Source organism: Dermochelys coriacea, chromosome 5, assembly GCF_009764565.3.
Source record: "Dermochelys coriacea isolate rDerCor1 chromosome 5, rDerCor1.pri.v4, whole genome shotgun sequence".
In the NCBI taxonomy this organism is placed as follows: Eukaryota; Metazoa; Chordata; order Testudines; family Dermochelyidae; genus Dermochelys; species Dermochelys coriacea.
The window spans coordinates 45,732,239-45,754,653 of NC_050072.1; the positions used below are offsets into that span (position 1 = coordinate 45,732,239).

The 22,415-nt window shown below is 42.6% G+C and overlaps 1 protein-coding gene across 2 annotated transcripts in view; it reads right to left on the minus strand.

The window, feature by feature from the left end:
• The window catches only part of JMY (junction mediating and regulatory protein, p53 cofactor), a 143,039-nt gene that overhangs the window by 94,717 nt on the left and 25,907 nt on the right, over nucleotides 1-22,415 (minus strand). For both annotated transcript variants that reach the window (XM_038401940.2, XM_043514636.1), the window contains exon 2: nucleotides 12,137-12,310. In XM_038401940.2, the coding sequence (XP_038257868.1) occupies nucleotides 12,137-12,310 (174 nt within the window). The remainder of the gene's footprint in view (nucleotides 1-12,136; nucleotides 12,311-22,415) is intronic.

The window sequence follows — 22,415 nt, forward strand, 5'->3', positions numbered from 1 at the left end:
CCAGACTGTGGTGAGAAGCATCTATGTTTGTAAGGGCATTGAAAGTGTTAAGATCAGCTTAGAATGCATTTTGCTTTCATTTCATTTGACCGAATCCAACTTGTTATGCTTTGACTTATAATCACTTAAAATCTATCTTTATAGTCAATAAATCTGTTTGGTTTGAAGCATGTCAGAGACTCCCCTTGGGATAACAAGCCTGGTACACATCAATTTCTTTGTTAAATTGACCAACTCATATAAGCTTTCAGCATCCAGCAGGCATAACTGGACACTGCAAGATGGAGGTTCCTAGGGTTACGTCTGGGACCGGAGATATTGGCTAGTATCATTCGGTTTCAAGTAGCTGGGAGCAGCTTACATGCCAGAGGCTGTGCGGATTCTCACAGCAGAGCAGGGTAAGGCTGGCTCCCAGAGTCAAGGATTGGAGTGACCTAGCAGATCACCAGTCCAGATAACACCAGAGGGGAACGTCACACTCCCCCTCTGCTACTTCTCACCATCTGGCTTCTGCACATTCCTTCTGCCACCAACACTTCTCGCCCCTCTGCTTTCCAGTCAAGAGATTTCCTCCTTTTCCTCCACACTGCCTGGACAACAGCAAGGGGAACAATGAGAGCACAGGAGAGAGAGTGTCTCCCCTGCAAATGCTTCTCCATTCTACTGGGAGCAGCCTCTGCAGGAGCATACTCAGTGCAGGCAGGCTCCTTACAGCATGTGGCTGCCACACTAAGTCTTCACTCAGCAGGTGTAAATCAAGATTTTCAGAGGCTCATAACTTAGGCAAAAGCACATTTCTAACACCAGGTCAACTCACTGCCCAATTTCAAGTCCATACATCTAAACCATAGAGGTGCTAACAGCTTCTAAATGACAATTGGAAGATTTTATTTTAATATGGGGGAAAAGAACAAAGAAGCCCACAACTGATCTGGGAGCTCCTGGGCATCGCCAGAGAAGCTGTAGCACTGGGGAGAGGGTGGGGAGGATGAGAGAAGGAAAGGGTTACTTACTGTACCTGTGGTTCTTCAAGATGTGATACAGACATGTATTCCAGGTAGGTGTGTGTGTGCTCAAGAGCTGGAGACTTTTGTCTAGCAGTACCCATATAGAGGCAGTGCTCACAGCTAATGCCTAGAGCCCCTCTCCTGGCTTTTTAAGGTGGTGCTATCCTGACCTCCCTCAGTTCCCTCGCAACAAACGTCCAGGGAAAGCCTCTGATGCAGAGGGGATGGAGGGTGGGTCATGGAATACATGTCTGCATCATATATTGAAGAACCACAGTTACAGTAAGTAACCTGTCATAAACAAAGCTAAGGGTAGCATAAAATCCCTCCTTTACCTGTAAAGGGTTAATCAGTTCCATTAACCTAGTTGGCACCTGACCAGAAGGACCAATGGGGAAAGAAGATACTTTCAAATCGGGGGGGGGGGGGGAGGAGAGGAGAAGGTTTTTGTTTGTGCTTCCCGGAGACAGAGAGAGACCAAGCAAGTAATCCAGATCCTACTGAATGATGCATCTAAAATTATAGAAATAGTAAGTAATGGCAAGGAAATGCGTTAGAGTATCTTTTGTTTTAGCTTGTGAATTTTCCCTATGCTAAGAGGCAGGTTTATACCTTTTTTATTGTAATTTTAAAGTTTTGCCTAGAGGTGAATCCTCTGTGTTTTAAATCCTATTACCCTGTAAAATTATCTTCCATCCTGATTTTACAGAGGTGTTTATTTTACTTTTTTCCCCCTTTTTAATAAAAGTTCTGCTTTTAAGAATCTGATTGGGGTTTTCAGTGTCCCAAAAACCCAAGGGTCTGGTCTGTGCTCACCTTGTTTACTCTCAAGCCTCCCCAGGAAAGGGGGTGAAAGGGCTTGGGGGGATATTTTTAGGAAACAGGAACTCCAAGTGGTCCTTTTCCAAAATCTTTGTGTAACTCACTTGGTGGTGGCTTGTGCCTTGGGGAAGTTTTTAACCTAAGCTGCTAGAGATAAGCTTAGGGGGTCTTTCATACGGGTCCCCTTAGAGTTCAGAGTGAGGAGGGAATCCTGACATAACCATTGTTTCTTCTTCCAGCAGATGTAGACATGTATTTCAAGCTGGTTACTTGCAAGCAATACCCCCATTCGGAGGCAGGACTGGGAATCTACCTGAGCAAAGATTGCAGGACTACTCTTCCCACATTAGCGTCCGTTCCGAAAGAAGTGGTGATCAAAAATGGTCCATAAATGTATGCACGGGTGACCATGTGGCCAACCTACAAACATCTAATATGGAAATATCATTGAGGAATGCCACTGACTGTGCTCTCATCAAATATATTCTGCTGAGGAGGAGCCTGGAAGTGGTCAGTCGGCAGGAACGCCCTCAATTTTGTGGAATCTAACAGGGTCCCAATGAACTCTACTTGCTGAGTGGGGGACAAGGTCAACGTCACGGTGTTTAGAACAAGTCCCAAAAGGTCAAGCAACCATAGTGAGGTTTCAACATGGGTGAGAACCTCCTCCCTAGAGCTGCCCTTCAGAAACCAGTTGTTGGGGTTGGGAAGATATGGATCTCCTTCCTCTTGAGGTAGGCCATGACCACTGCCATACATCTGGTGAAGCAGGAGAGAGGCCGGATGGGAGAATCGTGTACTCAGAATGGCAGGCTCCTACCACAAAGCGAAGATACTTCCTGTGACTTGGCAGAATGGCCACATGGAAGTAGGCATCTTGAAGGTCCAAAGTAGATTGCAAAGATGTTTTTGTCACCAAGCAGCCCGCAGGAATAAACACCCAAAATTCATCTCAAGAAGCCTTGGATAACTGCTCCTCAAATTTGACAATAGCTGACCACTTGAGGAAGGCAGTATTTGACCAGCAGAGCTTGTTAGTTCGTGATCCTCATCTGCAGTGATGATTAGGTGGATATCTTCCTGCCAAGAAGATGATATAGGTGTTTCAAGTCTCTATCCTTGAGGGAGGATTTCACTCTGCCCTGCTGACCCCTGTCCTTCACCGCCATGACCACCAGGGAGTTTGGGGCCCGATGGAAATAAAACCCTTTGAATCCATGTACTGGCACAAAATAGTGATTCTCCAAGCACTTGGCCACCAGAGGTATTGAGGCCAGTGTAACTCAAAGAACTCTCACAGGCTCGAGGAGCACCTCACTAACGGGAGGGCCACTCTCCCAGAATCAGAGGTTTGGAGAATATCCACAAGTGTATGGGTATTCTCCTAGAGAAACTCCTCCTGAATACCTAGGGATGAGGCCACTAAACATAAAAGGTCCTGGTATGCCCTGAGGTCCTCTGGGATAGAAGGGGAGTACGAACCGGGCAACATCACATTGTCCAGGGATGAGCACAAGGACTACAGGGAGATCCTGCTCCACATGAGGAAACACTGGTGGCTCCATGGGAAGGGGGAACAGCACCAATCTGGACTTGCAGGTGGTCTGCAGCCACCAATGCTGCACAAGCAGAGGATCTCATTCTTGAATTTGATGACAAGCAAGACCTCCAGTAGTGAGGGGATTCCCACTGGGCCCAAAGGGCAATTAGTATGTGTAAGGTATTGGTAGCCAGTAGGTGCTGAGCCAGGGGCCTCCATCCTGACCTCAAGGCACAAGCCAACCTTGGTAGCTGTATTGGTCCACTGGTGACCTCCAGACTCCCTTAGGTGAAGTGGAGAGAGAGATAAGGAGCCCAACTCTGAAGCATAGAAGTCCTGGGATCTATGAAACATCAGAGGGGCGACTTCAGAAGGAGCCAACAGGCGATCCTACTTATCCATAGCCCAGAACGAGGTCAGAATCAGTGCCACCAGCATAGTCAGAAACAATGGCGCTAAAAAGGTCAGTGCTGCGAGCAAGGTCAGACCCAGTGCAAACAATAGTACCGGAGTGCCTGTGTGCCTCAAGGTTGAGGGCAGCGACAGATTCCACAGAACCATCTGTGGCACTGATTATGTTAATGCCGAAGGAGGGCCCAGTATCAAAGAACCCTGTACTGTCCCTAGTACTCTGCTCATATCAGCCCTTGTAGGGGTACTTTGTGGTGTGGTGACAAGATTTCAGCGACAAACTCCAACAGGGGAGCCATTGCGGGTGCCAGCCTCGCAAAGTCTTAGACCAGTGGCAAGGATGGGACCAAAAGGCAGAGTAGGTCCACCACCGCCTGATACGCTGACACCACTGACACCGTCGGTACCGGCATTGTTCCCATCGGTACTGGACTCAACAGATGCCCAGTGACCAGAACCAGACGTCAACAATACAGGGTGTCTGCCATCCCCAACCTATGCTGAGGGAGATGTGCGCACCATCCACTCATCAAAGCCAGCACCATGCCGGGCTGCGCTTTTCTTAGAGAAAGCAGGAGTTGCTTCAGGACCTGCAGGACTCATAATTGGTCTTATATGATCTCTTCTTTGGTGCCAAGGACAGAGAATGACTCCTGCGCCTTTTCTGAGAGGTCCCTGCCCCAGAACAGGAGGCAGCAGCGCCTTCCAAGCTGGAGGGTGATATGCAGTCCAAGGAGAGCTTCGGTACTGGGTCAAGTCTCATGGCCTGGTCAAGCAGGTAATACTTAAAGCAAAAGTCTTGCATAACCTGAGTCCTCTTCTTGAATCATCTGCAGATCAAACAGTGCTCCTTAAGGTGGGCTTCACTGAGACAGAGCAAGCACCACATGTGGGGGTCACGGTTAGGAATCGCCACTCCACACAAAGGGCAATTCTTGAACCCTGGTGAGGGCATCACCGGGGAATACTACCACTATGCTACATCCTACAAATTTTTAAATAACACTACTAAATAGCTACCTATTAACTATATACAGTAAAACACTATGCTAAGATAAACCACACAGAACTCCAACTCCAGCCAGTAGGTGATGAGAAGGAACTGAGGGGGATCAGGGCGGCACTGCCTCATATAGCCAGACGAGGGCTACAGGCACGAGCAGCATCCCTCTATGGGTACAGCTAAGCAAAAATCTCCAGCTCCAGCACACCGGGCACGCACATACCTACTTGGCATTCACATCTGCATCTACTCAAAGAATCATTCAGCTAGTTCCCCTGCCCCAAAACCCAGCACATCACCCCAGTGCCCCAAGGCCAGTTTCATTCAGCGGACCAGGCTAGGCTCCCTGCCCCCATAAACACTCTTCCCCTGTTCTTGCAAACTCACCACCTAGCCCGAACAGCTCATTCCCTCACTCCCACTCATGGCAACATATGCAGCTGGAGTTTCTCCCAACATCCAAGAGCATGTGTGGTCAAGTTTCCCACAACCAACTCCAGAACCCAGCAGCCCATTGCCCCCCCTGGGCATATCACATGGAGCAGAAACGCCACTCAACTCACCAGGCATTGGGGGAAGGATCAAGAGACAGATCAGGTCTTCCTGCCAACCATCCCTTTGCCCTAGCCTAGAACATAGTGCCTGACAGCCCATTCCCCCACTATGGAATGACAGCCTTCTCTTACTACTAACTAACAGTTTGTCCTGTAGCTTGAGTGATAGAAGTCAACGCTGAAGGTTCAGGGTTCAAATCCTGAAGTTGATGCATGGTAAGGGGTTGTTACAGTTGTAAAAACAAGTTCTATTGTGTACTTTTTTCCCCCCTTCAGGAAATCTAGGAAACTTCATTAAAAAACCTTCGTTAAGACAATGTTATTTAGGCCTCAAAGCTAAACACTTAAACATTAGGAAGTTCAAGATTTACGGTTGTCTGCACAGACTTAATTCTGCTATCTTATGCATATCCACTCCAATATCATCTTTAATTACATATTGATACCATCTTTAATTATATAAATATATTATTTAAATTGTACACACAAATATACTGTAAAGGTACTGACAAAGAAACCTAGGTATTATAATGTCACTCCACCTTCACAGGTCTATAAAATAATGTAGTGTTTATTACAAACCTTTAATGAACCTTTCCTCCGCCTCATATTTAAACATTAAGTCCTCAAAATCCTTAATACATAGGGAAACTAAATAAATACACAGGAAGTTGAAGCTGTTGAACATCAGTTCAACCCTTTATTTACCTTCCATGGTCCTACTTCAGAGTTGTGCATTTTTCCTGGAAAAGAAATCACTAGAACTGCTGCTCAGAATGACTATAATTTCATTAAAAGAAAAGGAGTACTTGTGGCACCTTAGAGACTAACAAATTTATTAGAGCATAAGCTTTCGTGAGCTACAGCTCACTTCATCGGATGATAATTTCATTGACTGTTGCGTGAAAAACCCAGAATCCTAAACTCACGTATTAGCAGATAAAATTTTCACTTCATCTTTAAAATGTATTTCAACTTAATTCTATACATAATCTGTTAGTTATTTGGGATCTTGAAAACGGGAAGGGAAGGGTTTAAAGATGAGTGAGAGTGCTTTATGATGCTCTACGGGCCTTTTGTAGATGAAAATGACTGAGTTAATATTTAAATAGCATCAGTTTACATAGCCCATACAGGTTTTATTTCGATGCATACATATACACACAATTTTGAACACATACTTGAGACAGATAAGAGAGAAAACATTTCAATATTTTATTCCAATAAGGCTGGCAATTAAAAAACCCAAATAATTGGGAATCCATTTTAAGAGCTTACTTTTGCATAGGTCATCAAGAAAGCATAAGAACCAGGTACTTACAGCATTAGACAACAGGAAAGATGAGCAAAAGCAGCCAATAGGCTGAAGAGTAAATATTCAGCTACTTGTGGCCAAATGGAATAAGTGGATAAAACTATATCCACTTAGAGTTTCACCTGCTTACACCAGGTCCAGATTTTGTCTGGAATGTTTTATGCACAAGCAACTTACTACAGTAAAGGTCAGCCAGTTTCTTATATAGTGTGTAAGAATAAGATTGTTCTTCCGTCTCTTGAATGTAAAACTGCTGCTTGGTAATCTACACTTGTGAATTTGTTCTAAATCACCGATTACTAAAGAAAGATTTCAAACAATACGCCCTAATAAAGGGAAGACAATTAAACTGATGAAAGGGTCTTTGGTGCAAAGTGAGTTTGAATTGAATAAGCAATTGCTGCACAGTATCTGTCAACACCACCATCTAGGAGGACAAATTCTGATTTCCAATATTCCATGCAGAGTTCATATCAGTTAACAAAAATCAGAATTAAGCATAACGTACACAAGATTTGCACAAGGTCATACAATAGCGTGATTGTATATTACCGTAGTACAGTTCATCAATAAAGCTGTCACAAAGAGCAGGTACTATGACCTTTTATTAAAAAGTAATTAATTTGAAGCAAGACTTGACAAACATTTCATAGTCTACCCCATACCATAGTGCCCCACAGCAGCAGTAGGGGAGCAGCCTCTGCAGATACTGCCACAGCAAAAGCAGGGGGGAAACTGACTAGCATCATGCAAGTTTCTCACTGCTGCTGGGGAAGAAATAGCAGCAGCAGAAGCATAAAAGCAACTTACTCCATTCAGTCAAAAGATTCAGATAAACTTTGGATTGCAAAATTCCTGCAATACCATAACAAAAACTTTTGTCCCTTTTCTGGCTTCCCCTTATCTTTCCCTAACACTTAAGTCACTTTTCCTTGCCCTCAATACCTTGCACAATTTTATTTCAAACACAAACTATGCTCAACACCTTTCATCTCTGCCTTACCCCTTCACTCTATTCTGGTCACACAATGTGCCCCTCTCTGTATGTTCCTTCTCACTTAATGTGCCTTTCTCTATATACAGTAGAACCCCGTTTATCTGAGCCTCCACTAACCGGCTCTCTGTGTTAACCAGACTACCAGCACACAGAGGTCCAGAGGAGGGCGATCTCTCCTGTGGCCACTAGATGGCACTGCAGCATTGCATTTTCCCATTCTCTGGTTTTTCTGAATTTTTGATTATCCGATCTGGCCCCATCCCAATTAGATCAGATAAACAGAGTTCTGCTGTATCTTCCTATATTCCTCATTGCCTCAGTCCAATATATCACCACCTTCTCTTCATTCAAATCCCAGCTCAGCAGATCCCTTCATCCCAAAAAGCTGATGAACTCTAGATTTACATTTGTAAAGCATTTTAGGATTCTTAGGGATAAAGAAAAGAATATAAAAAGTAGGGCAGTCAATTAATCGCAGTTAACTCACACAATTAACGTAAAAAAAAGTAATCGCGATTAAAAAAATTGTAATTAATTGCAGTTTTAATTGCATTACTAAACAATAGACTACCAATTCAAATTTATTAAATATTTTGGATGTTTTCCTACATTTTCATATATATTGTATTCTGTGTTGTAATTGAAATCAAAGTGTACATTATAAATAAAAGAAATAGTACCGTAGTGCAATCTCTGTCATGAAAGGGCAACTAACAAATGTAGATTTTTTTTTTTGTTATATAACTGCACTCAAAAACAAAACAATGTAAAACTTAGAGCCTACAAGTCCACTCAGTCCTATTTCTTGTTCAGCCAATTGCTAAGACAAATAAGTTTGTTTTCATTTACAGGAGATAATACTGTCCTCTTCTTATTTACGTCACCAGAAAGCGAGAGCAGGTATTTGCATGGCACTTTTGTAGCTGGTGTCGCTAGATATTTACATACCAGATGCGCTAAAGATTCGTATGTCCCTCCAGGCTTCAACCACCATTCCAGGGGACATGCGTCCATGCTGATGATGGGCTCTGCTTGATAATAATCCAAAGCAGTGCGGACTGACATGTTCATTTTCATTATCCGAGTCAGATGCCACAAATAGAAGATTGATTTTCTTTTTGGTGGTTCGGGTTCTGTAGTTTCTGCATCGGAGTGTTGCTCTTTTAAAACTTCTGAAAGCATGCTCCACGCCTCGTCCCTCTCAAATTTTGGAAGGCACTTCAGATTCTTAAATCTTGGGTCGAATGCTGTAGCTATCTTTAGAAATCTCACCTTAGTACCTTCTTTGTGTTTTGTCAAATCTGCACTGAAAGTGTTTTTAAAATTAACATGTGCTGGGTCATCATCCGAAACTGCTATATGAAATATATGGCAGAATGCAGGTAAAACAGAACAGGGGACATACAATTCTTCCCCAAGGAGTTCAGTCACAAATTTAGTTAACGCTCTTTTTTTTTTTTTTTTTTTTTTTTTTTTTTTTAAAACAAGCATCATCAGCATGGAAGCATGTCCTCTGGAATGTGGCCAAAGCATGAAGGGAAGCATAGAAATATTTAGCTTATCTGTCATGTAAATACATTGCATTGCCAGCTACAATAGTGCCATGCAAATGTCTGTTCTCACTTTCTTGTGGGATGAGCAGTTGCAGGAAAAATTCTGCTCAGTCTCTGCAGAATTTGCTCAGTCACTCTGTGGAGATGGTACATGCACCAGCAATTCCAGATAGGTGCTGTGAAGAGACGGAGCATGACCAGTGCAGACAGAATCACTAAAGAACTGAGCTACACAACCCTAATAAGTCTCTACTGAGCATGTGTGAAATAATATTTTTCCCAAGGCTTAAAATGTCACCAGATTTTCACACCAACTGAAAAATTTACATCCCTGACACTAGGGCAACCTCCCAGCCAAATTTCAAGCCCTTGCTCCAAAGCATTGGGGCACTAGATTTTCCCAATGCAAAATCTGAAAATTAAAGGCAAAACAAACATGTTTTTCCCAGTCTCATTCCCTGAAAGAGCTCAACTGTTTTATCTGAAACTTTTTTTAAAAATAAATTTAACTCAAGGCAGAACTCCCAGCACAGAAGGATTCAGCCCAAACAGTTTAAATTTAAAAAGCAATAAGCAACTGAAAACAGAGTCTTTTAATGGACAGTGTGGGGCAACCATAATTGCAAGTGTCACTAGCTGCACCACCTGTAGTTTCACCTGATATCCTGATAAAAATATGATTTTTAAATTGTTTTAAACTTTAACATTTATTTAAAACTATTCTGTAGACATGCTTGACTGCAGAAGCTGGGTTTCATGCAAGCTTACTTTATTAGTTTTCCTCTTTCATCCATTTTCTTTAGACAAACTGTTTTAGTACTTGTACTGTGTGCCCACAGCTCCTATTGGCATTCAGATGTTGAGCGTTCTACTGAGCCTGAGAAGTAGCTCCAAGAAGCTATAGCAACCCAGTGGAGTTTTATTCCACTTCTAAGCCTTCTAGAACTCCATATGCTGTGAGAGTTAGTATAAATAATTTTGTTTCCAACAAGTTTAATTTATAAACCAAGTCTTCTACTCTAGCTACCAAGATGAACACAATTTATCATCACAGATACAAATACTGCTTTCTTTCCACCAATGAAAGTAAAACAAGAGATGGCATCTTTCTCTGTCACAAGTCCAGCTGACCAACTTGCATACTCAAAAGTTTTCCAAATTAGGAAGAGATTTTAACATACATACATTCACCTCATTAGACTCAACTATGTACCACCGAAGTTCTCCAATCCAGTAGCTGCAAACCGTCTGCCAAGTCTCTGGAGTTTATAAAATGAAATATCACCTTTTGTATGTAATTTTTATTTACTTCTAACAATGATTTTTGTTAAAACATCAATTTAAGCTTCCTCCTCAATAAAGCATTACTGTCTCTTTTCTTGATTAACAAAAGAACAAGCATTCACCTTTTCCTGTACACTAAAGAGTTAAGTAAAATGGGGAATATTTATCTTGTACTGAACGAAGCTCTTATTAACTATAATGTTGATGGTCTCTAACTATACAAGAATTCTGAGCTCTGCACCAGAATTCTCTGTTCATTAAAATTTATCCAACAGGAAAGGAAAATATGTAATTTAAGAAGAACCTATATACTAACTCACTGAGTTGTCTTCAGCCTACTAGAGTTCCTGGAAGTTATTTTAGTTATAAGCACAGTAATAAGTCAAAATAAAAAGCTCTTTTTGGAAGCTCTTTAATCGTTCCCCCAACCTCCCCTCTTTTAAAAAAACCTGAAGCCACCAAGTACTACTGATAAATGAATGGTAGGAATCATAAGGAGACGAGACAACATACTCACTATACAGATTAAACTAAGACTCCATTCTGGCTCCTATACCAACATTACATATCTACAGAGCCAGAAAAGGCTATCTGTATAGGGACTCTTCATTTTATCAAGAGTGCAGAATATTTCCAACCAAGTGTGATGATGAAACTACCTGTGTCATGATCATCATTTTTGGCTCATTAATGGCTACACGATAACAATATAAAATGTTCTAAAAGTTTAACAGAATACATCTATAAAAATGTTTAATGACTTTAGCTGATTGTATGTTTTTTCTTAAGAGCTAAAACAGATGTAGAAACTTAATTTTAAAAAGACCATTAGCATTAGGCTAAATTACAAGTTCTTAAAGTACATTGTTATTATTCCAATGTTTCCATTAATTAAAACACAGACCAAGTAACTAGCAACTTACTCCAGTGCTTTCACTAGCAAATCACGAGGGCAAAGGGGGGGGGGGAAGTCACTCTCCAAAATAATCTCACTAAATAATTAAACAGTAACAAAGATTCTAGAAAGCACGTTTTGCTTTTTCACACATTAGTCAATACTTCCAGTAAGCCATAAGACAGTAAACTTCACATACTAAATAAGAACTTGAACGTGGAATTAAAATGGTCACAAGCACATAAAATTAAACAAAATGCTGACTAGCTGCATGTATTAGGTACAGGCTTAAGACAACAACAGCTTATTCTTCAATGTACTCACAATTCTGATTGAGCATAAAGGAAGAAACTGGTACTGTTTAGTTGAAAAGCTTGCAGTGCAGGTTGCAAGGGAAAAAATGATCTGTCTAGGTACTTTTATGACTCTCCTCACTGTAGTGTTTTAGCACTCCCCCAAATGAGGAAAAAAAAAAAAATCTTTCTCTACCCATCCTCTCTCTACTGCTTGTAGGAATACCTTGAAAGGTAATAAATGTGTGTGGATGTGGGAGAAATTGTGGGGGGAGAGAAAGAAGTGGAGACCTAGAAATGTACTGCTCTAAAGATATTTTAACACAGACAGAAGGTTCTCAAGCAACAACAGATTTTAAAACATGTAATTCCACATTCAGGTATAACAGGCTTGGTTTCAACTACATTGCTATTTTATATACAAATAGAAATCATGGCTTATCTCTTGATAAAAGTTTGTACCTTGATCTGCTGTCTTCTGAGCATTGCAAGTTCCCTCATATCTCGGAATGGCTGTAGTAGATATTGGTACAGTTCTGTGGTAGCTTCAGCAAGACTACTGTAGGCTTCATCTTCCATTTGATACAGTTCAAGCAGCTCTACCATGCTTTCTGTATTCTTGTGTTTTTCCAACAGCTATATAAAGAGAAGAGAAATATTACTTCAAAATTTCCTGCTAACAAATTTGATGGCTACTTACAGCTAACGACCAGTCCCCTCCTTAACCACTCCCCCGACTCCCTCCAGAAAAATCCACTTAGACATGAAAAGTTCCATGGCACAGTTTACCATACTAAGGAAAGAACTAAGCCAGTCAAGTCTGAAAAGCCCTTTGATTACTGAACATCAAGAGTTGAAGTTATCACTGCTTTCCAAGAGTTTCCTGAAGCTCAGAGGCACTGGAGACATAAGTGGAGCTAGGAGGATGAAGTCTGATTTACTTTTCACCAGTTATGACATTTACTTATTGCATTTCACTCCATTTAGACAAAAAAATGAGAGAAATCAGGTTTTGATTTTTCTAGTTGTTATTTTTTAATACCACAAAGATGAGAGATGCATCACAGAAAACACAAGACAAGTGCATTATCACAAAGGATTTACAATCTAAGTCTGGCCTTTCGAGCTGCTCCACATAAGGGGACCCCAGGGGCCTAAAGAGCCCTAATGAAGTCACTGCAGTTCCACACAGGTGAAAGGGTTTGCCTGAATGGCGCAGCTTGCAGGACAGTGGCCAACATTTCTAGTCTATTTTACTTTCTGGTTCATGTGCTTTAGCACGTTTTATTATCTAGGTTACAAATGAAGCAAACAATGTCTTAAGAGTTTAAGGCCAGAAGGAACCACTAGCTCATCTAGTCCAAAAACCTTTGTATCACAGGTCACCCACACCACCCAGAATACACACACTAAACCCAACTGAAATGAGACCAAAGTATTGCTGCCCACTGGAGATGAGACTACTATATGCAAAGAACGGGGAACCAAGATACACAAACACCCAACACCCCCTCAGTGACAGGGAAATCATTGAGATGCACCCAGAAGATCCTGGCAAGTGACCTACACTTCCATGCTGCAGAGGAAGGTGAAATAAAATCCAAGGCGTCCAAAGAGTTTTCATTAGAATTAAAAAAAGTTGTGGATGTATTGTAAACTTTGTACAAGTCCTAAATTTGAGGCCTAAATCAACCTAAAACTGTTTTCTCAAGAAAGTGACCACTTGTACAATCTTCTCTTAAAAATACTCTCTGTACATAATCCTAGTCAGTCAGATAAAACAGAAACTTTCACAAATTTGTTACATCAAATATTTATCTCATATGCCTGCTTTGAGACCATTTTGTGTACATGCCTTGGCAGGTCAGGCCATATAACTTAATTCATTTGCCATATCTAGAAAGCCACTTATTGATTAGCTAAAGCGAATGATTAAAATACATAAATAAATAAATAAATAAACAAACAAACAAACCACCACACCAATTCCCCTACCCTTTACTTGGGATGTCTCCAAGTATCTACACAAAAAGCAGATTATCTTAGTAGCCTTATTATCAGCCACTGAAAAAAATCAAAGCTCATTTTTGTGTTACTGCTTCAAAAGCTTATACTCTGCTTATATCACACATTACATTTTTTCTGACCCATACATACAAAATTATTTTAACCTCCCCTTAAACTAAGTCATATCTTCTACGGGTTTTTTTTATAGTTTTAAAATGAAACCCCCAAACTATAAGCATGCCAAGTATACCTTAAACCAAGTTGTGGTGTCAGGAACTGTTACCATGTCTCTGATCCAGTAAATGACGTCTTAACTCCAACAGCATGGACATTTCTGACAGTGTAGTCCCTAAAGAAAAGCCACGTCCTCCCTCAACTCCTTTCCTTCTCATTCTTTACTCGTTTCCTCAGTTCTGCCAGTGCCATTCTTTCACCTCTAACTTGCCCCAAATTTTCTATTGCCTGCCCCTTTTTTAAAAAGTCCTCCCATAGTCTTGGCACAGCAATCTTCCCTCTGTCAGAGAGCTCAAGAAAGCAGCCTTATTTCTTGTTGTACTTATGCTGGGCACTACTTTAAATGTCTCCACCTTTTAAAATTCTAGAACGTCAATCCCACAGGAAGGAAATAAGAGTAATTTTAATTCTTTCATTGTTTCTCGAAGAATCATAAGCAGTTTACGTCAAGAACTCAACAGCATGAATGTAACTTTTATTAATTATTCTATACTGTAGTTTATTATTATTTCAAGGCATATCTAAGTGCTCTGTGATATTCTGGGAAGCACACAGTAATCCTGCAGAAGGAAGTTTTTGTGGATAAATGCTAAGTGAAGGGCTGAGACTCAAATTTATAGTACTTTAAAGTTGTCTTTTCTTTTTGAATGCTGAAAGCATAGGTACATATATAATAGCTCATATTACTGTATAAACCCATAAATAGAAAAAAACAATGATAGCATAAAATAAAGTATCTTGAAAATCGGTGATGAAGGATTACTTACCTTACAGTAACGGTCATTCTTAGAGATGTGCTGTCCATGTGGATTCCACTCTTAGTGCGCATACACCCCACAAGCATGAGATCAGATTCTCTTCGGCTTGTAGTATTTGTTGGGGCTGCATCTGCACCCTAGATCCCCTTAAACCCAGCCACTCAAGGTCATAAAGGATGCTTCATGCCAAACAACCCTTAGTTCCTTCACCAATATAGAATCTCACAGAAACAGAACTCGTAGAAGCAGAGAAGGGGAGAGGTCATGGAATCGGTGTGGATACCAAAACTTGAAGAACTACAGTTACTGTAAACTGAGCAACTGTTCTTTCTTCAAGTGATTGTCCCTATGGATTCCACTCGATGACTAAGAACCAGTTGTCTCTTTGCTTGGAGATGGATACTAGGGGTTCCTGGCAGCATAGTTACTCACAAAGTTATTCACAAAGTTAGCCAAGGATGAATCGCAGTCACCCGAGTGCGATATGGATGGCAGCAATGTATCAGTGCTTTGTGCATTCACAGAGCAGCTGAATATGGTAGAGCATCACTTTTGGGCTAGGGAAACAAGCCCTGATTGGGGAGATCAAATTGTCATGCAGGTGTGGGATGAGAACCAGTGAGTAGGGAACTTTAGGATGAGTAAAACAACCTTCATGGAGCTATGTGCTGTGCCACAGGTCAGGGGCCAGCTCAAGGACACTAGGTTGAGAGCTGCCCTTCCGGTAGAGAAGCGTGTTGCAGCGTGTGGAAGCTGGCGAATCCAGACTGCTACCGGTCAGTTGTAAATCAATTTGGAGTAGGAAAGTCCACTGTTGTCCAAGTGCAGGGCAATAAATCACATCCTGCTGCATAGACCCGTGACTCTGGGAAATGTGAATGACATAGTGGATGGCTTGGAAGAGATGGGTTTCCCTAACTGTGGCGGGCCTATTGATGGCACACACATTCCAATTTTAATGCCAGACCATCTTGCCTCAGAATACATCAATAGGAAGGGATACTTCTCCATAGCGTGGCAGGTGCTTGTGGATCATTGGGGGCGTTTCTTGGACATCAATGCAGGCTGGTCTGGAAAGGTGCATGACGCATGCATCTTCAGGAACAGTGGCCTGTACAGAAAGCTGCAGGCAGGGACTTTCTTCCAGACTACAAGTTCACAGTGGGGGATGTGGAAATGCCCATAGTAATCCTGGGAGACCCCACTTACAGCCCTGGCTCGTGAAACCTTACACAGGGCACCTGGACATCAGCAAGGAGCATTTTAACAACAGGCTGAGCAGGTGCCACATGGTAGTCGAATGTGCCTTTGGATATCTGAAAGCTCGCTGGACATGTTTAAATGGTAGGCTAGACCTTACCGAGGATAATATTCCCGTGGTAAGAGCTACGTGCTGCACTTTGCATAATTTGTATGAATCTAAGGGTGAAATGTTTGCTTGGTGTGCAGCACTGAGGCAGAGCGCTTGGCTGCACAGTTTGAACAAACAGCCAGATGTTAGGGCTGTCAGAGGAGCCCAGAAGGCTGTTATTAACATCAGAGAGGCTTTGAGGAACCACTTTGACAATGGGGGGGCACTAACACGTCTGCTTTGGAGTTGCTTCCCTGTTGCATCCATGTACAATGTTGGGGCCCAAGATCTGTGCAATACAATGCTTTAAAAGCCTGTGTCCGAGAGTGAATTGATTGCTATACACTTTTGTAGAACACTGAATAAAAACACTGTACCATTAAATACCTTTGCATTATTTATTGTTAAAGGGGTAAAGCCTCAAAAGTGTGCGTCGCTCCAGCTATCATTGCAAAAACTGTGAGAGGGGGTGGAGTGATGGGGGAACTCAGGAATGCTGTGAAGTGAAAAGGAATGTATGGGCACTGAGGGGGGTGTGGGTGGCAAAGAATTGGGCAGCTGCTGCAGAGGCACTTGAACTTGGATCTGCTCAGTCTGCAGCTGTACCAGGGACTTGAGCATCTCTGTCTGATCCTCCATAAAACTTTTAATATCCTCTCTGTCGCTTGCCTAGCAAAAGCAGCACTCTCTTTCCTGTCCTGCCTTTCAGCTTCTCAGCACTCTTTCTGTGACCTGCTCTGTCTCTCGTCATGCTGCAGCACCTCGCGGAACATCTCCTCTTTGCTGTGCCTAGGATTTTTTCTTATTGTCGCAGCCGGTTGGCAGGGTTGCATGGTGTGTTCCTCAAGGTCTTTGATGAACAGGAGAGGGATAGTTACATTCCAGCAAATGATTGAAACATTTTATTAAAAGGGCATTTTGCTAATAGAAATCACTTTCTCTTAGAAACTCTAGGCAGGCACACACCTCCACTAGCATCCCAATCATGGTGAGTTCTGGGAGTGGGGGTAAGGTGGTTGTGCATACAGACAAAAAGGTCTCTGCTGGCAGGGAAGCTTATCAGGGAACTCAATCTAAAATTATCCCACAATTTTTCACAGGCGGCCAACCTGCTGGCTGACACCTCGCTGATGAGGGTGACTAGGGAACCCGGACTCAGCTTTTGAATGCTTGAGGCTTTCACCCCGGTCTACATGCAGCTCAGCTATGCGCCACTTTGGTCCCAGCTCCGGTGATTGCTAAATGGCACGGTACAGTTTTCTGCAATGGGGACCTAACAAGGCTGCAATCCCTTGGAATCTGCGGCAGAGGATTAACAAGTACCTCTCTCTGGAGGATTCCTTTCAGGTCTCGATGTCCATCAACACCATGCTTGTTCATGCAGATTAGCTACACACTACCTGCCTCCCACTTTTTAATTCCCTACCCAAGCCATAGCAACTTACCCGGAGTCTCATCTGCTTCCTGCTCCCCATTGAGCACTTCTGGAGTGGAGAAAAGTTCCTGGCTGCATGCCCCACCAGGCAACCCCGCCTCTTTCTAGCTCGACTTCTTCATCCACAATTTCAGCCTCAGGGTTACCCCCTCTTTCAGCAGCCTGCAAAGTATCCACGGGGCAATCGGCGATGGAGGTGGGGTCACTACCGAGGATAGCATTCAGCTCGTTACAGAAGCGGCAGGTCTTAGGTGCACCACCGAAGCGATTGTTTGCCTCCCAGGCCTTATGGTATGCCTGCCTCAATTCCTTTATCTTCGCTCTGCACTGCTGTGTGTCCTGATCATAGCCCTTTTCACACAAGCCTCAAGAAATCTGCCAATATGTGTTCCAATTCCTATGGGTCACTCGCAACTGCGACTGACCAGACTCCCCTCCCCATATACTGATCAGATCCAACGACTCAATGGTGGCCTAAGTGGGAGGGCGTTTGGGGCGATAGCCAGCCATACTCACCTGGGAAGCTCCTCTGCGAAGCCAGCAAACAGGAAATGAAATTTAAAAGTCCGGGGGCTTGCAAGGGGGAGTGGCAGGTTGGCTGCAGGGCAGCAGAGTTCAAACCACTGACCAGAGCGGCAGCAGGGGAATTATGCGATACTTTCTGGAGACCAATAAAAATCGAAAAAAACCCTGTGGTGTTTGTCTACACTGGCTGTTTGTCGACAATAAAAGGGAGGGGGAAAGACAAAAGTCTCTCCCGGGGTGGAAGTTTCTTGTTGCCAAAACTAGGAGTATTTCTTCCAAAAAAAGTGTGTGTTGCCATGTGTACGCTATCGCGGTTTTGGCGACAAAACTTCCCAGTGTAGACAAGCCCACAGTCTCTCTTTAATGTCTGAATCCATTTATAGTATAAGGCCAATTAGACCCTCTAAATACCAATAGGAAACAGTCTACCAGACAGTTTAACTGTACATGTTGGAAGTTTCCCACAGGCATTATCAAGAAGAAAAACTGTGTAGGCACATAAAATTCAGTAAGTATTTTTCTATAAGATGTAGGCCTTGGAAGAGTTCGGTGACTGCCAAAATAAACTTAATGCATAAAAAGTGCACAGTTGTAAGAGGGTTAGCATAAAATGTGTCACACAATGTTGATATATTTTCCCCCTCACACCTGTAATTAATTCTACACAAGCAAATCAGTGTTACTTTAGCTGTCCATTTACTGCAGTGTGTGAATAGCCTAACTTCTGTATAAAATTTGCAACCATTCATAAATTTGTTTTAATTGAAGTAAGTGGCGAGAGGAAGAGTAACCTCTGAATTTACAGGCCTGAGTGATGTTGACTCTTAAAAATAAATGCAGTATTCAAGGGATAAATTTTACAGATGTTACATTGTGTTACACTGTTCACAACTAAATGAATCTACATCTTGGGTAACTAGTACGCAGATGGGTTTTTCTGCCAGACAGATCCTAAGCCTTCAACTGAACAGTCCATGCATTTGAAAATATAGCAGATTATTTCCATCCTTAATTTAAAAAAAAAAAAAAAAATCAAATGCTTTGCCATTAAAGCTTTAAAAACACTGCACTGAATTACAGAGGTCTGTGCAAACATGTATGTGCTGTTCTTAATCTTGGGCCGGATCCAAAACCACTGAAGTCAGCAGGAGGTTTTCCTTGAATATTGGATCAGGGCCTTTAGCATTGCTCCTTTGTTTTAATCTGTATTGAATGTTATTGTCTTCATTACCACATAGATTTAGATGTTTTACTTAAGATGCTAACGTGTTACAAACTCAACTCTTTAAGTCACTTATGGCTTCCATATATGCTTGTTATTTAAAACACAAACACTTTAAGAGTACTGTAGTGCCATATGAGTGAATGCAATGTCCTCGGAAACTTCATAATCCTGCCTATCATTTTGGATTTTCCTCTCAAGAAGGAATTCCTGAGGTTATTTTAAAGGTTTTTTTTAATTATGGAGGCATATTTAACTACTGCCTAGCTTTATCTATCATTTTAAATTTACAAAGCAGGACTGCACTACTCTCACTAAAGCAACTGCTAGATACTCCTGCCCTTTTCTCCAAACAGTGGCAGCTTCAAAGAGTTCTCTCCTTTTGTTGCCTTATAGTCCTTATAGATCAGCAGGACTACTGAACACACAAGCCTCAGGAGATCATTTCCAAAGACAATGGTACATAAACCTCAGATACAATATTAGCAGCAATTAAAATTTGATTAGAAACTGTATGCATATATTCCCTCACTCTCTGCACCCACCAAAAGACATCCCATTAACCCACCCTCTTGCCCCCCAAAAAACAACAAACAACAACAACAACAACAACAACAACAGAAGCCACATACACAGCTAGTACAGAACAGGTTTGGCCAGAACAGTAGTCTTCAATTATATGGAATCAAGATTACTGGTAAACTACTTTTGCCTTCCTCTCACACAGGGTCCCCTATTCTGGCCATTAACTACTGCATTTAGAAGATGAAGTAGCAGCAATGGTCAAAAAAAAGTCTTACTACATAAGCCTCACCAGACTTGGAGATGGGGATCCTGCTATCAACCATCCATGCCTTTCAGGGCCTGATTAACTGTCCTGTGGGCCTGGGGCTATTAGACTTTGTGAGGGCCCTGTATACAAGTCTTTTTCCTAATTTAAAACAAAATAATCACAATTATGGCATCAAGGCTATTAACGATATACTAAACTTGACTTTTAATTAACAAAACTGTTCTGTAGTTAACTATATTCTACATGTTTTAAGACTGAAATGTAAGTTAATTCAAAATAGCCTACTTCTTACCTTAGAACAGCTGTTATATTAGTTTCTTTCTGGGAGGGAGTTTGGGTGCAGGAGGGGGCTCCAGGTTGGGGAAGAGTGTCGGAGTGCAGGAGAGGGTGAGGGGTACGGGCTCTGGGAGGGAGTTTGGGTGCAGGAGGGGATTCTGACCTGGGGCAGGGGGTTGGGGTGCAGGAGGGGTTGTGAGGTGCAGACTCCAGCCAGGAGGCGCTTACCACAGGTGGCTCCCGGCCAGCAGCACAGCAGGGCTCAGGCAGGCTGCCTGCCTGCCATAGCCCCACGCTGCTCCCGGAAGTGGCCAACTGCTGGCATGTCTCTGCAAGTCCATGGGGGGAGGGGGACAGCGTGTCTCCATGTGCTGCCCATGCCTGCAAGCGCCACCCCCCTGCTGCGGGGACGGTGCTGGGGGCAGGGGCAAGCGCGCGGAGCTGCCTCTCACCCCAGCGGGCGAAGCTGCCTCTGGTGACCGCAGAGATGTGCCAGCAGCCGGCCGCTACCGGGAGCGGCATGGGGCCACGACATGCAGGCAGCCTGCCTGAGCCCTGCTGCGCAGCTGGGCTTTTAGTGGTCCGGAGATCACAACTGACTGGCAGAGGCTCTAGAATTGACCAATCAATTGCGATAGACGGGTTGGTGACCACTGAATTGTATATAATTATGGATTTATTTTTGCAGGGAGGGGCCCTTAGTCCGAGGCACTGGGCTGCAGCCCCTAAAGCCCCTGGGTTAATCCGGCCCTGATGCCTTTGTAACTTCAAAGTTATTATTTTGAATTACTATAGCACCTAGGAGCCCCAGTCAAGGACCAGACTTCATAGTGGCAGGTGCTGTACAAAAGACATTTCCTGCTCCAAAAAGCCTACAGTCTAGTATACAAGATGGAGTCAGACAGAGGATTACAAGGAAGCAATGAGACAATGCTGTTCAGCATGAGAGGCTGTAATCTCAATACACCAGTGACCTAACTGGTTGGACAACTGCAAGATATTCTACAGTGGGATACATCTTTAATTGATTTGGAAGCTCTAGTTGGTGCAGAAGGTGGCCATCCACATGATAAATGGTGAGTCTCAGAGAGCACATGATACGTGTGCTATGGAACCTGCACTATTTACTTAGGAGCTTCCGGACAGGTTTTATAAGGTGTTGGTTTCTACCTACAAAGCTAATAGAGCCTGACACCAGCCTACCTGAGAGGCTGTCTCTTTCCTCAGGATACACTGCCATCGTTGCAATCATCAAAGACACGGACATGAAATCGGGGATGGGACTTGCAGGGTATTCTCCATAAGGGCCAGGACGCTCTAGAATACCTTTCCTCCCCGGTCCAAAATACTTCAGATTTGTCAGCTTTTAGAGTATGCTGCAGGGTCCACTTGTTTCACCTGGCCTTTGAACAGAAATAGGGGTTGAGGCAAGTGTATGGCGGGGTTATTATTTATGAGATACTGTTTAGTACAAAGAATGAGTTGATTAAAATAAAAAAACATAATTCAAATAATTGGCAGGGTTATCAGATATTTAGAACAACTAAAACTAAGAAAAATAAATAAAAATACTAAGTAGCAAGCAAAGTTTTTCATGCACACACGCGTTCATGCTTTCTCCCATGCAGCCCTATATACACGGCATAAGCTCCTTGTAAACACCCAAAGCCACTGATCTCTCCTTCAAATCCCTTCTTTGTTGCGATGCCTACAAAAATTTTGACAACTCTGAGCCGCTGGTGTGAAAGATCAATGCCTAATGGGCTGGCTAGTATCTAATTTTGACTGACTCTGTCACACGCTGTAAAAAGTGTTTTAAAAATGTTTGAGAGCTTTTTTAAAAAAATAAACTGGCACTGAATTCTAACCCTTTGCCTTTAAAAAGGCATATACATGAGTCCAGCTGTACAAACCTCAGAAATTATACCCTTTAAAAACTTATAAAAATGATCTGTGTATCTGTTGTATTCACCTTCTGTGGTGTCTTATTTTTAAAGACTGGCAGCTTTTGAAGTAAGAATAGTGCTTTTCATTAGGTGTATGTACACTGCCTAGCATAATGTGGCATTGGTCATTTATGGGGGCTTAGTCCTAGGCGCTATCGCAATACAAATACAGTAATAGCCAAATCACCACAGAC